General features: G+C 45.7%; 1 protein-coding gene across 1 annotated transcript; it reads right to left on the bottom strand.

Annotated features, from left to right (window-relative positions):
- Positions 1-1189: 1189 nt before the first annotated feature.
- On the bottom strand, positions 1190-2134 carry LOC122927557 (uncharacterized mitochondrial protein AtMg00860-like). Its single transcript, XM_044279500.1, has 2 exons — positions 2086-2134; positions 1190-1665 (listed from the first exon to the last, which is right to left on the bottom strand). Exons 1-2 carry the CDS (start codon positions 2132-2134, stop codon positions 1190-1192), a joined length of 525 nt encoding a protein of 174 aa, XP_044135435.1.
- Positions 2135-14624: the final 12490 nt, after the last annotated feature.

Here is a 14624-nt window from a genome sequence, read left to right on the forward strand (position 1 = left end):
CACAGAAGCCTCTTTCAGAGCTTCCTTGGTCTCCTCCGAGATTTTTGAGAATTCTCTTGAGGTAGCATCTGCAGCAGGGATACCAGAAGAAGAAGACACCGGGAGTAGGATATTCGGCTATTGGCCAAAAACAATAAAAAAAATGGCGATTTTTTGGAGGACTCACTGACATGATTGTTGTATGAAAACTCAGCCCAAGGCAATAGTTCGGCCCAGTTGTCGTGAAGACTGTTAGTGAAGTGGCGCAAAAAGTTAGTCACAATTTGGTTAACACATTCCACCTGACTGTTGGAAACAGGGTGATATGCTGACGAGAAGTCTAGAGATAGATTTAATAGCTTGCAGAGAGCTCTCCAGAATTTTGATGTAAACTGTACACCCCTATCGGACACAATACGGAGGGGAAAACCATGGAGGCTCAAAATGAGCAGAAGGAAGACCAGGCAGAGGGACAAAGTGCGCCATTTTGGAAAAACGATTGACCACTACCAAGATCACAGAACACCCAGAGGATAAGGGTAGATCAGTGATAAAGTCCATCGCTATCTGTTGCCAAGGAGTCTCAGGAACAGGTAGAGGAAGCAAGAGGCCCGCAGGACGTTGCTTGGAGGTTTTAGACTGTGCGCATGACAGACAGGCAGTGACAAACTCTTGGATATCTGGCCACATAGATGGCCACCAGTGCCGTTGAGCAATTAATTTGAAAGTCTTTTGTTGTCCGGCATGACCTGCAATTTTAGAGGAATGACCCCAGACTAGAACTTGCTTCCTAAGGTTCTGTGCCACAAAAGTCTTTCTGGGAGGAATCTCAGACAACTTGAAAGGACAAACAGCAATTTTTGCGTGATCAATAATGTGTTGAGGCTCCTCCTCTTGATCAGTAGCATCAAAGGACCTTGAGAGAGCATCTGCTTTGATTTTATTCTCTGCGGCATAGAAATGAAGAACAAAATCAAAACAAGCAAAGAATAAGGACCATCTGGCTAAACGAGGATTCAGTCTTTGTGCGGACTGCAAATAGGTTAGATTTTTGTGGTTGGTGTGAATCACCACAGGATGAGATGCTCCCTCTAGAAGGTAACACCATTTTTCCAGTGCCATTTTGATGGCAAATAGCTCCCTGTCCCCAATAGAATAGTTGCGCTCAGGAGCAGAGAAGGCCCTGGAGAAGAAATCACAGGTTACCATCTTACCGGAAGGAGCTTTTTGTGAAAGCACTGCCCCCCACTCCAAGAGACGATGCATCCACCTCCAGGTAGAATTGCTTGTTAGCATCAGGGCGATGGAGAGACGGAGCAGTAGAAAAGGCTTGCTTCAAGGCTTGAAAGGCCGATTCAGCCTCAGTTGTCCAATTTTTTGGATTTGCTCCCTTGGGGGTCAAGGCAGAGATCGGAGCAGTCACGGACGAGAAGTGCGGCACAAACTGGCGATAGTAGTTGGCGAATCCCAGGAACCGCTGGATTGCTTTTAAACCTGAAGGACAAGGCCACTTTAAAATTGCTGACAGCTTCTCGAGATCCATCTGCAGGCCAGTATCGGATATTATGTATCCTAGGAATAGAAGGTAGGACTTCTCAAAGATACATTTCTCGAACTTGGCGTACAGACAATTTTGTCTTAGTCTTTGAAGATCCAGACGAACCCGCTTCCGATGAGTAGCCAAACCTGGAGAAAATACAAGGATATCATCTAGATACACCACAACACAAGAATATAGCAAGTCTCTAAAGATAACACAACAAGAACGGAGTGCGAACATATAGAGTAATAAAATATCAAATTTATTCATATATCAATAAAAGATTAACATGATTTACAGTACATAAATATAGATAAGCAGGGACTAAACACAGTCTTACATCGCCCTGCTGTCAGCCCCATCACAGTGATGATGAAAGATATACCCCTGTGATCAGTGTACATGGAAACAAAATCCTAATGGATGTGATCAAACAGAAGGGTATGCAGTACAAAAACAATCACAAATGCATGCACGCCTCCTATATAAATGACAGCAAAACAACCAAGGCTCAAACCAAGCAGATCAAAAGGCCAAGAGGTGCACTAAATAGAAGGACAACATACCAATATTGCAGGGGCTGATGCCAGGGCGATGGCGCTCCTCGACGCGCATTTCGCGTATAGTTTGCTTCCTCAGGAGGAGTTAATGGTCAGGGGAAAGGGACAAAAAGAGCCGCTCACCAATCAGGTATTCCAATTTTGATCATGTGATATATCACATGGCCTCGCGTCACTGAAACGGCGCATGGCCAGTCAGCGTCCGCCACGTCGGATGACTTCCGCCCTTCCCCTGAGGCCGATGGCGGAGAGGGCGGTCACACAGCTATGATGCTGATTGCCGTCGCCACCACCAGACCTGTGCTGGAGAGAAAGGGCCGAAGCAGACGCACGGACCAAGCGGACATGCGCACAAGTGACATCGGTAAACCGCAGCGAGTGTTGCCATTTGAAAAATGTATCTGTGCCATTTAAGTACGTTTAGGAAAATCTACTGCCAAGGTCCAATATATAGCAGGCGATTACATCATCATCAATTAAAAATAGCATAACGATTATTACCAAAATACAGTGAAAAAGTGCAAGTGCAATATTGAGATACCAAAACAATTAATTTGAAAGTTTTTGGTCCGTAAAGTGCTTCGATATTGTTATTCAGAATTCATAAATATAATACAGTGATTATTACATACTAATTGTTAATAATTATTCAGATACAAAAATTCTTATAAAAAATTTATTACAAAAACAGAGTGCTAAACATAGCCTTCTATAGGTGCTAGAACCATGCATCACAATTGTAGTGCATGATTTTACAGTGCATAATATAATAAAATCTAATTGAAATATAATAATATTGATAAGAATGCATAAACAAAATATATTGTTTGTGTGCTACTAATTAATGGATACATATTTAAAAGGACCCCAGCATACGGCTAGAAAAACTAATTCATCAGATAATATATGGGATTCCCAGAGACGAGAGATCATGGAGAACATCAATATTCACAGTAAGTCGGCAAACTAGAAAGATATAAAACAAATATTAATATACATGTATACATATCAATCGCAACCCAAAAATAAAAAATGGGTGTAAACCCCATTATACCCCTAAAATAATGTCACTGCTCAGAGAAAGGAGCCGAAACCAAATCTTTCATTTAATCCTTTGGGAGTTTTGAGTCTAAATATCCATCTAGTCTCAATCTCAATGTCGTTCATGAATTCTTGGAACACTGCAGGGGCATTGCCTAGTCCAAAGTGCATCACCAGATATTCGTAGTGACCGTCACGAGTGTTAAAGGCGGTCTTCAACTCGTCCCCTTGACAAATTTGAATCAAGTTGTAGGCCCCACGCAGTGGGGAGTTTGGAGAAGATCTTAGCTCCTCTGAGGTGATCAAGCAACTCTAGGATAAGGGGAAGAGGATATTTATTCTCGACTATGATTTTATTGAGGCCCCTGTAAACAATACATGGCCGGAGAGAGCTGTCTTTTTTCTTGACAAAGAAGAAGCCAGCGCCGTCCGGAGAGGATGATTTCCATATAAATCCTCTGTCAAGATTTTCTTTAATATAATCAGACATGGCTTTAGTCTCTGCAGGTGACAGAGGATAAATGCAACCACGGGGAGGTGAAGAATCAGGAACCAGGTCAATAGGAAAATCATAGGGCCTGTGTGGAGGTAACGTCTCAGCCTCCTTTTTATCATAGATTTCGGCATAGGCATGGTATGCTGCAGGCAGATTTTCAAGATTTGGTGGTACCTGGGGTAACCGAGCAGGCCGAACAGGAGAAAGACACTGTAATGACCGGTGTCACGCACAGGGAGGAAAACAGGGAAAGCCCTGCCTAAGGGAGAGGGAAAGGTGGTGACCCCTAACTCATCTTGTGGCTGGCACCTGACTGCCCTGACGTCCCTAGACGGGTTCCTCACCCGTGCGGCGATCACGTGCCTAAACCCTGGCTTTCCCTGAAATGAGCCCTAGATAGTGAACGGGCCGGTGGGATCGCTAGTCCTCACCACTGCACTAAGAGGGAAACACCAGGGAGAGGACAGACAAACACAGACAAACACAAACACCCAGGTGGACGACAACAACTGTCCACAAAGGTCCAACAGGGATCCGGAGGGTAGCGTTCTGAATCAACAGTCAGAGAACGCAGCAACACAGCTCCAGTGGGTCAGGATAGATGTCCAGACAGGAAGCTCTATCTCTGGCAACCAGAGAAGTGTGAGAGAGGAATATAAGGAGGTTTGGGAGTGCTGGACAAGGAACAGCTGAGGAGAAGGAGCTACGGATCCCTGAGTGAGCCAAAAGGGTTTGCAAAGCAAACCCAGAAAGCTACCATAAGGAAAACAGCCCTATCTTAAATAGAGCGTGCAGCCAACCGCTGCGACTTCCTGACCCCGGGTATAACGGAGTCAGGCGTGGTTCTCAATACCCTCGTGACAGACACTTTCCAAGGCAGTACTGTCCCCAATGAAGCACCTCTCCAGACTTCCAATCAAGAACAGGTTCATGGGTATGGAGCCATGGAAGCCCCAAAAGGAGAGAGTGAGAAAGACGTTGAATAATCAGGAACAAAATCTCTTCTGTATGAAGAGCTCCCACCTGTAGTCTTACAGGTTCAGTACAAAATTGTACGGACTTAGATAGAGCCCTTCCATCGACGGATGACACCATCAATGATCTCTGCAAGCGTCGGACTGGAATACGATACGAAAATGTTTTTTTACAGTACAAATTCATTTATGAAGTTATTACGCAAAGTCTCGCAAGACTTTTCGAAGTAATAACATTGGCTCATTAGAGCCAATACATTCTAATACTGTACGGAGCTCTGCTCTGTACAGTATTGGAACAAAGTTTTATGCGAAACGATTTCGGATGTTTCATCTGAAGTCGATTCACTCATCCCTAGATGTCATATATCTTGACTTCTCCAAACCATTTGATACTGTGCCACATGAAAGGTTAGTATATAAAATGAGAATGCTTGGACTGGGAGAAAATGTGTATATGTGGGTAAGTGGCTCATTGATAGAAAACGGAGGGTAGTAATTAACAGTACACACTCAGATTGGGTCACTGTCACTAGTGGGGTACCACAGGGGTCAGTATAGGGCCCTATTCTCTTCAATATATTTATTTATGATCGTGTAGAGGGGCTGCACAGTTACACATACATTTTTGCAGATTATATTAAACCGTGTAAACTAATTAACAATGAAGAGGACGATATACTGCTACAGATGGATCTGGCTATGTTGGAGGCTTGAGCAGAGAAGTGGCAAATAAGGTTTAACACAGATGAATGTAAGAGTATGCACATAAAGTGAAATAATCAAGTTACCCGTACATACTAAATGGTAAAACACTGGGTAACAATGACATGGAAAAGGACTTGTAGAAACCAGTGGTTTGTAATGGTCTGCATCAAAAAGGGCATAGATGCAAATTGTCCTACCACTTTAGAAATCACTAGTCAGACCACACATGGAGTACTGTGGGCTCCTGTGAACAGGGCCAGCACCACCAATAAGCAGAGTAGGCCACTGCGTAGAGAGCACTCTGCCTGGGGGCGCCGGCAGGAGTCCAAATACCAAGCAGTAGCACCCGGCCGCTGCCTGTGCCCCACCCCCTACTTGTAATCCATCTGATATCATCTCCTTTACTTCACTCCTTCTGTTCCTGTACTTGCTGGCCAGATGCGCTGCAAGTATGAGTTTGTGGAATTACTTCGGGCAGAGCAAGCGGCACGCAGCTACGAGACCCTGGTGTATTTAAATCTCATTTAGACTGTCTTTCAGAAAAGTTTCTCCTGGGATTCAAACTCACAACCTTTACACAGAGGCAAGGCATTTACCCTCACAACTATGAAAGCTGTCTTGCTAGTTACTTTAACCGCCTCCGGACCGCCTAACGCAGATGTGCGGTCCGGAGGCGGCAGCGCTGCGCACAACGACGCATATACGCGTCATCTCGCGAGTCGCGAGATGACGCGCTATGCGGCCCGCGCATGCGCAGTTCGCGCCGGCATTTCGAAGAGGACCATTTCGTCATCAACTTGCCAGCCAATGATCGCGGCTGGCAAGCTGATGATTTTCAAAAAAGCTATTTGTAAATATGATCTGTTATATGGCTGCCTGCTCCTCTGCTGGTTCTTTTCGTCGGTTGGATCCAGCAGAGGAGCAGGCTTCACACCAAACAGCACACTTTAGCCCCAGATCACCCCCCTGAACCCCAATTAACCCTTTGATCACCCCTTTGTCAATCACTAGTGAAAGGAAAAAAGTGATCAGTGTAAACTGTCACTTTTTTTTTTTCACTGGTATTGACCGTTAGGTTTTAGGTATAGTTTAGGCCCCTTGGTTAGGTAGTTAGCGATCAGTTAGCGCCCAGCCCACCGCACCGCAGTCTGTTATTCGCTGATTAGCGTATCGCTAATCAGCATTTGTACTTTTATAGTATCTGGAAGTGATCAAAACTGATCACGGTCAGATCTATAATAGTACTAGTGTCACTTTAGTTCGCCCTCCACCCAAAATGCAGTGTTTGCCCGATCAGGCCTGATCGGTCGCCCACACGTGCGTTCGCCCACAATTTTTTTTTTGATCACTGCACAATCACTTTACACGCACTGCGGCGATAAAAAAAAATCAGTTTTGATATTTTTTATCAACCGCAGCAGCCTCCGGTACAAATGGGAGGCTAGCGAAGTAAGACAGGCTTGCTTTTTTTTTCTTGGGTAGTCTCAGGGAATACCCCTAAATTTAGTTGCCCAAAATGTCAAACAGGGGGTATTCTTCTGAAGAGGCCTACAGGCTTCTGACCCAGTCGGATGAGGAGTGGGAACCCTCATCTGATGAATCCAGCGGGTCAGAATACGAACCTGTAGAAAGCAGTGGCTCTCTGACCCAAAGTTCGGACGAGGAGGCTGAGGTCCCTGATACCACCAGGCGTACCCGGCCCCGTGTCGCTAGACCACAGGTTGCGCAGGATCCGCTTCAAGAGCAGCAGAGTGGGGCTGGTGCTGTCGGATTACGTGGTGAGGCATACACCAGCAGCCCAGCCCTCCCTGGACCTAGTACCAGCACTGCCATACAACCTGCTGAAGTGGCGAGTACCAGAAGGGCAGTTGAAGCTGGTACGGTGGCATGTGCAGTAGTGACCCCGTCGCAGCCACCGCAAAGACGTGCCCGTAGAGCCCCTAGAATCCCAGAGGTGCTGGCAAACCCTGATTGGCAGACCCCAACTTCAGCCGCACCCGTAGTTTTCCCTTTCACTGCCCAGTCTGGAGTTCAGGTTGAGACAGCTCAGATCGGTTCGGCCCTGGGATTTTTTTAGCTGTTCTTGACTGCGGAGCTCTTAGACTTAGTTGTGGCCGAAACAAACAGATATGCCACACAATTTATCACCGCTAACCCGGGAAGCTTTTATGCCCAGCCTTTCCGGTGGAAACCAGTCCAAGTTTCCGAAATTAAAACTTTTCTGGGCCTCCTCCTCAACATGGGCCTGACAAAAAAGCATGAATTGCGGTCATATTGGTCCACGAACCCAATTCATCACATGCCCATGTTCTCTGCTGCTATGTCCAGGGCACGTTTTGAGGCCATCCTGCGTTTCCTGCACTTTAGTGACAACACCGCCTCCCGTCCCAGGGGCCACCCTGCTTTTGACCGGCTCCACAAAATTCGGCCCCTCATAGACCATTTCAACCAGAAATTTGCAGATTTGTATACCCCAGAGCAAAACATCTGCGTAGACGAGTCCCTGATACATTTTACCGGGCGCCTTGGCTTCAAACAATACATCCCAAGCAAGCGCGCCCGGTATGGGGTCAAATTGTATAAGCTCTGTGAAAGGGCCACAGGCTATACCCACAAATTTCGGATCTATGAGGGAAAAGATCAGACCCTGGAGCCGGTCGGTTGCCCTGACTACCTGGGGAGCAGTGGGAAGACAGTTTGGGACTTGGTGTCACCCTTATTCGGCAAGGGGTACCATCTTTATGTGGACAATTTTTACACAAGTGTGGCCCTCTTTAGGCATTTGTTTCTAGAACGGATTGGCGCCTGTGGTACCGCGCGAACTAGTCGCGCGGGCTTCCCCCAACGGCTCGTTACCACCCGTCTTGCAAGGGGGCAGAGGGCCGCACTGTGTAACGAAGAACTGCTCGCGGTGAAATGGAGAGACAAGCGTGACGTTTACATGCTCTCCTCCATTCACGCAGACACGACAATACAAATTGAGCGAGCAACCCGTGTCATTGAAAAGCCCCTCTCAGTCCACGACTATAACCTTCACATGGGAGGGGTGGACTTCAATGACCAGATGTTGTCTCCGTATTTAGTTTCCCGCAGAACCAGACGCTGGTATAAGAAGGTGTCTGTATATTTAATTCAATTGGCTCTGTACAATAGTTTTGTTCTCTACAGTAAGGCTGGGAGAACTGGATCCTTCCTCAAATTTCAGGAAGAGATCATCGAGAACCTCCTGTACCCAGGAGGTTCCGTGGCCCCATCCACCAGTGTAGTTAGCCGTCTACACGAGCGACATTTCCCCAATGTCGTTCCTGGTACCTCAACCCAACCGTCACCCCGAAAAAGATGTCGTGTCTGTAGCAGGAGTGGAATAAGGCGTGACACCCGCTATTTCTGTCCTGACTGTCCTGACCACCCTGCCCTATGCTTTGGAGAGTGTTTCCGGAAGTACCACTCACAGGTACACTTTTAGCATAGGGATCATCTCACCAGGACAGGCACACAGGGCTATTAGGGCCCATTCACTCACTGCTGCTGCAAACGTCTCCTTTCTCATGGGACAAAGTGCATAACACACTTCGCCACATCTTTGGGCGTTTTGCGCTTTGCACATTGACCCATGGGGAAGGAGAGGTTTGTTCTATAAAGGTAAAAAAAAAAAAAAAAACACCAGTAGGCAAAAAGGTTAATGTTCAGTTAAAAAAGTTAACGTTTATATGTTCTGTTGCAAAGTTAATAAAATTATCCAGGTGGACCAACCGATCGACCAGCTGCAGCACCGATGTGCATTCTGACAGAAGCATTGCGCTGCTGTCAGATTACACGCAAGTCGGTGTATGCGGCGCTGCAAGACGGGATTTTCTCCTCTGCAGTAACAGATATGTTTGCCGAGGCATACGAGCTGAGGAGGAGGCGGCGTTCCTATGCTTTGGCAAACACTTTGTATATATATAAAAATAAAAATAAATCCCGGCAATGATTTATTCATCCACATCGATTGATGTGAATGGAGAAATCTGGTTTGCCAGGGCATACGAGCTAAGTGGGTATGGATGTAGGGCAGAGCTCCTATGTCCTGGCAGACGCCTTTCCCCTCCATTTTTTTTTTTTGGGCAGAGATTTTTTCATCCACATTGATCGATGCGAATGAAGAAATCTGTGCCGTTCATTTTTTTCTTTCAGCCCAGAGGCTGAACGGAAAAAAAAATCTCATTACCTGTATGCTCAATATAAGGAGAATAGCAGAAACTCCTAATGCTGGCCATACATGTAATGATTGCGGAGACCCTCAAATGCCAGGGCAGTACAAACACCCCACAACTGACCCCATTTTGGAAAGAAGACACCCCAAGGTATTTGCTGAGGGGCATATTGAGTCCATGAAAGATTAAAATTTTTGTCCTAAGTTAGCGGAAAGTGAGACTTTGTGAGAAAAAAACAAAAAAAAAAAACAATTTCCGCTAACTTATGCGAAAAAAAAAATTTCTATGAACTTGCCAGGCCCCTCATTGGATACCTTGGGGTGTCTTCTTTCCAAAGTGGGGTCACATGTGGGGTATTTATACTGCCCTGGCTTTTTAGGGGCCCTAAAGCGTGAGAAGAAGCCTGGGATCCAAATGTCTAAAAATGCCCTCCTAAAAGGAATTTGGGCACCTTTGCGCATCTAGGCTGCAAAAAAGTGTCACAGATCTGGTATCGCCGTACTCAGGAGAAGTTGGGGAATGTGTTTTGGGGTGTCATTTTACATATACCCATGCTGGGTGAGAAAAATATCTTGGTCAAATGCCAACTTTGTATAAAAAAATGGGAAAAGTTGTCTTTTGCCAAGATATTTCTCTCACCCAGCATGGGTATATGTAAAATGACACCCCAAAACACATTCCCTAACTTCTCCTGAGTACGGCGATACCAGTGTACAACCATACACATGACAGCTGCCCCAACACACCCAGGTCTGCTACATCCATACACAGTGTACTGGGGCAGCTGTCATGTGTATGTACAAAATAAAAAATTCTAGGAACTCGCCATGCCCCTCATGGAATACCTTGGGGTGTCTTCTTTCCAAAATGGGGTCACTTGTGGCGTAGTTATTCTGCCCTGGCAATTTAGGGGCCCAAATGTGTGAGAAGTACCTTGCAATCAAAATGTGTAAAAAATGGCCTGCAAAATCCGAAAGGTGCACTTTGGAATATGTGCCCCTTTGCCCACCTTGGCAGCAAAAAAGTGTGACACATCTGGTATCGCCGTACTCAGGAGAAGTTGGGGAATGTGTTTTGGGGTGTCATTTTACATATACCCATGCTGGGTGAGAAAAATATCTTGGTCAAATGCCAACTTTGTATAAAAAAAGGGAAAAGTTGTCTTTTGCCAAGATATTTCTCTCACCCAGCATGGGTATATGTAAAATGACACCCCAAAACACATTCCCTAACTTCTCCTGAGTACGGCGATACCAGATGTGTGACACTTTTTTGCTGCCAAGGTGGGCAAAGGGGCACATATTCCAAAGTGCACCTTTCGGATTTCACCGGTCATTTTTTACACATTTTGATTGCAAAGTTCTTCTCACACATTTGGGCCCCTAAATTGCCAGGGCAGTATAACTACCCCACAAGTGACCCCATTTTGGAAAGAAGACACCCCAAGGTATTCTGTGAGGGGCATGGTGAGTTCCTAGAATTTTTTATTTTTTGTCGCAAGTTAGTGGAATATGAGACTTCATCATCATCATCATTTTCCGCTAACTTGTGACAAAAAATAAAAAGTTCTATGAACTCACTATGCCCATCAGCGAATACCTTAGGGTGTCTACTTTCCGAAATGGGGTCATTTGTGGGGGTTTTCTACTGTTTGGGCATTGTAGAACCTCAGGAATCATGACAGGTGCTCAGAAAATCAGAGCTGTTTCAAAAAGCGGAAATTCACATTTTTGTACCATAGTGTGTAAACGCTATAACTTTTACCCAAACCAATCATATATATAAGACTTCTACCTAGTGTACAACCATACACATGACAGCTGCCCCAACACACCCAGGTCTGCTACATCCATACACAGTGTACTGGGGCAGCTGTCATGTGTATGTACACTAGGTATCAAAGTTACCTACAGTAGAAGTCTTATATTATTATTTTTTAAGTAACTGGTAAGACAGCTTTCATATCTGTGAGGGTAAATGCCTTGCCTCTGATGTGTAAATGTTGTGAGTTCGAATCCCAGGAGAAACTTTTCTGAAAGACAGTCTAAATGAGATTTAAATTTTTTCCTTAAATAACGGACTGTTACTTTACTGCCACGGGGGAAGGGGGCTATTGGCGCCATGATACTGGCACATGGAGGGGGGAGGAGAGAGGCACTTGATACTGGCACATTAGGGGGCAGGGGGAGAGGATGGCACTATGATATTAGCACATGGGGGGGCAAGAAATGGACCTGAATCATGAGGGGCAGAAATGTGAAATGATGGGGGGGGGGGGGGGGGCAAGAAATGGACATGAATCATGAGGGGCAGAAAATGGACATGAATCATGAGGGGCAGAAATGTGAAATGATGGAGGGGGGGGGGGGCCCAAAATGTAGATTTGCTTGTTTTGACAAAAATCCTTTCACCAGCCCTGACTTCGGGCGCGCAATCCCGCAAGACCAGTGACCTCCAGAGGTGGGTCTCTCGGGATCAAGCGCCGAAGACACATGATCTTGGCAAGAGCCAAGGCAATGTGGACCTGGAGCACAACGAGGAGCAGAACCTGGTGAGAACCCCTGGCAACCACACTCTGACAACCTGCACTAGGGTGTCAGAGGCTGCAGGACAGTGACTGGCAGCAGGGTGGCACACACTTGTGTACAGGGGTCAGGGCACACCTGCTGCTTGACTAGGGGCCATAGACTCTGACTGGCACAGAGTGCCCAGTAGTGGCACATGGAGCATGATAGGTGGCACAGACTGTCTAAAGGTCTATGAATGGTACAGGGTGCAGGACACTGCCAGACTGGCAGAGGGCACAAGGCAGCATACTGTTTTATGTTGCCCTGGTGGCACAGGATTTCAGACAGTGGCTGAATGTCGCCTGGCAGTGAACAGGTGTCACTGCTCGTGTTTGTTGTGCCAACCTGCTGAACAGCGCAGAGTGATTGGCATCACTGGGATGGTACTAGGTGGCAGACAATGGCTGGATATTATATATACATGACCATAGTCAGACTGGCACAGGGTATATGACCATAGTTAAATGTTACATGCAATAGGTGGCTGAAAAAGGGGCAGGTAAAGGGGTGTGGTCAATGGGTGGAGTTAAGGGGGCGGCAAGATTAGCTTTTGCCTAGGGTGGCAGAAATCCTTGCACCAGCCCTGCCTGTGAACAAGAGAGTCATAGCAGAGCTACATGTACACGTAGAGAGGGTTCAGAGAAGGTCAACTAAAGTAATAACTGAAATGGGGAAATTACAGTACCTAGAAAGATTATCAAAATTAGGGTTATTCAATTTAGAAAAAAGAGAACTGAAAGGAGATCTAATAAACATTAGAGATAGCCTTGCAAATCGCCCCGGGGGTCGTTTCGCGGCGACCTTTGCTTGTTCGCGGTTCGCCGAACGGGCAAACATATGGTGATGTCCACCAGTGCCATATTCTTTTACATTGTGATGAACTTTGACCCATGACCAATCCATCAGGTGGTACAGGAAAGCCAATTGAGATGTTTCAGCACAAGGACATACCCTCTACCTTATAAATAAACCCGATCTGGGCGCCATTTTATATTCAGTCTTTTGCCAGTGTAGGGAGAGGTTGCTGTGTGGAGCAGGGACAGGCTGTTAGGGACACCAAACGCTAGCTAATAGGGCCACAAAAGTCCTTTTAAGGACTGGTATAGGTGTGCTATCGTTAGGTGTGACTTACTTAGGGGTATAATATACTAAAATATAATTTCTAACATAGAAAGTATATTATAATGCATTTGTATTGTGCAGCAGCTGTGTGCGGTTCTGCTGCAAAACTGCAGCTATACAGAGTGCCAAATGCTATTGGAACAAATCATTTCTACAGGTGTAATATACCAATTGCCCCCTGAAAAAACTGATTAAAGCAGGGGTGTTATATACCAATAATGTACTTTCTATACAGTGCATTTGGGTAGAGCAACATTTGTTTGCGGTTTAGCTGCATTACCTCAGCTACAGATAGTGACAAACGCCATTGAAACAAATAATTTCTACTGGTGGGATATACCAGTTGCCCCCCCAAAAAAAGTGATTGAAGCAGGGGTGTTATATACCAGTTATATACTTTCTATATAGTGCATTTGGGTAGTGCAGCATTTATTTGAGGTTTAGCTGCTTTACCTCAGATACACAGAATGACAAACGCCATTAGAACAAATAATTTCTACTGGTGTGATATACCAGTTGCCCCCCAAAATAACTGATTGAAGCAGGGGTGTGATATACCAATAATATACTTTCTATATAGTGCATTTGGGTAGTGCAGCATTTGTTTCTGTTTTTTCTGCGTTACCTCAGCTACAGATAGTGACAAATAACATTGGAACAAATAATTTCTACTGGCGTGATATACCATTTGCCCCCACCAAATAAAATAAAAAAGTGGGCTACAGTAAAATTGTTATTCAGTGACCACATAATGTACATAATCACAATTTCTTTTATGTCAGGTGAATGACAAATTTTTAAGGCCTGTACTGTGGCCTAAAATAAAAATTTTCTAGGCTCCAACAGGGCACATTTTAGAGAATTTTCCTTTAAGACGCATAAAAATTTAGCCTGTTTAAGATATATATATTTTGTTGGAATTTTTGTCATTGATCCCCCTCTGGTATGTCACTGTCCATGTTGTGGGACTATTTGTAAACTTCTATTAAGTATTTGGTGGCTGCAAATATGATCTTAAGGTTTTTCAGGTTCTCTTGCCATTAAAGTAGGGGGAAAATGCCCCTGCGTCTTATGGGGCGAATGCTGCCATTTTACATCGCAGTCTGCGATGCTGCAGCATCGCAGATTGCGATATATCAGCTGGAGGGGGGAGGGAGGAGGGCCCGGTGTCACACAAATGCGGCGGGGCCGGTGTGGTCACTGCACTCCAGCCCCGTCGCTCACTCACTGCTTTATTGACTAAACCTTTTATATTAATAACCTTAATTTAAGTTCCGATCCCCAGCCCCATCTGTACTACTTACTAAATGTCCTGTAGCAGGCAGAGCAGGGCGGGGGGCCGGCCGGAACTCACTGATGTCACATGAATGAAGTAGGCGGCGCAGGCACGTCACGTGACATCAGTGAGTTCCGGCCGGCCGGCCGCCCGCCAGCTCTGCCT

This window comes from Bufo gargarizans, chromosome 1 (genome assembly GCF_014858855.1).
Source record: "Bufo gargarizans isolate SCDJY-AF-19 chromosome 1, ASM1485885v1, whole genome shotgun sequence".
NCBI classification, from domain to species: domain Eukaryota; kingdom Metazoa; phylum Chordata; class Amphibia; order Anura; family Bufonidae; genus Bufo; species Bufo gargarizans.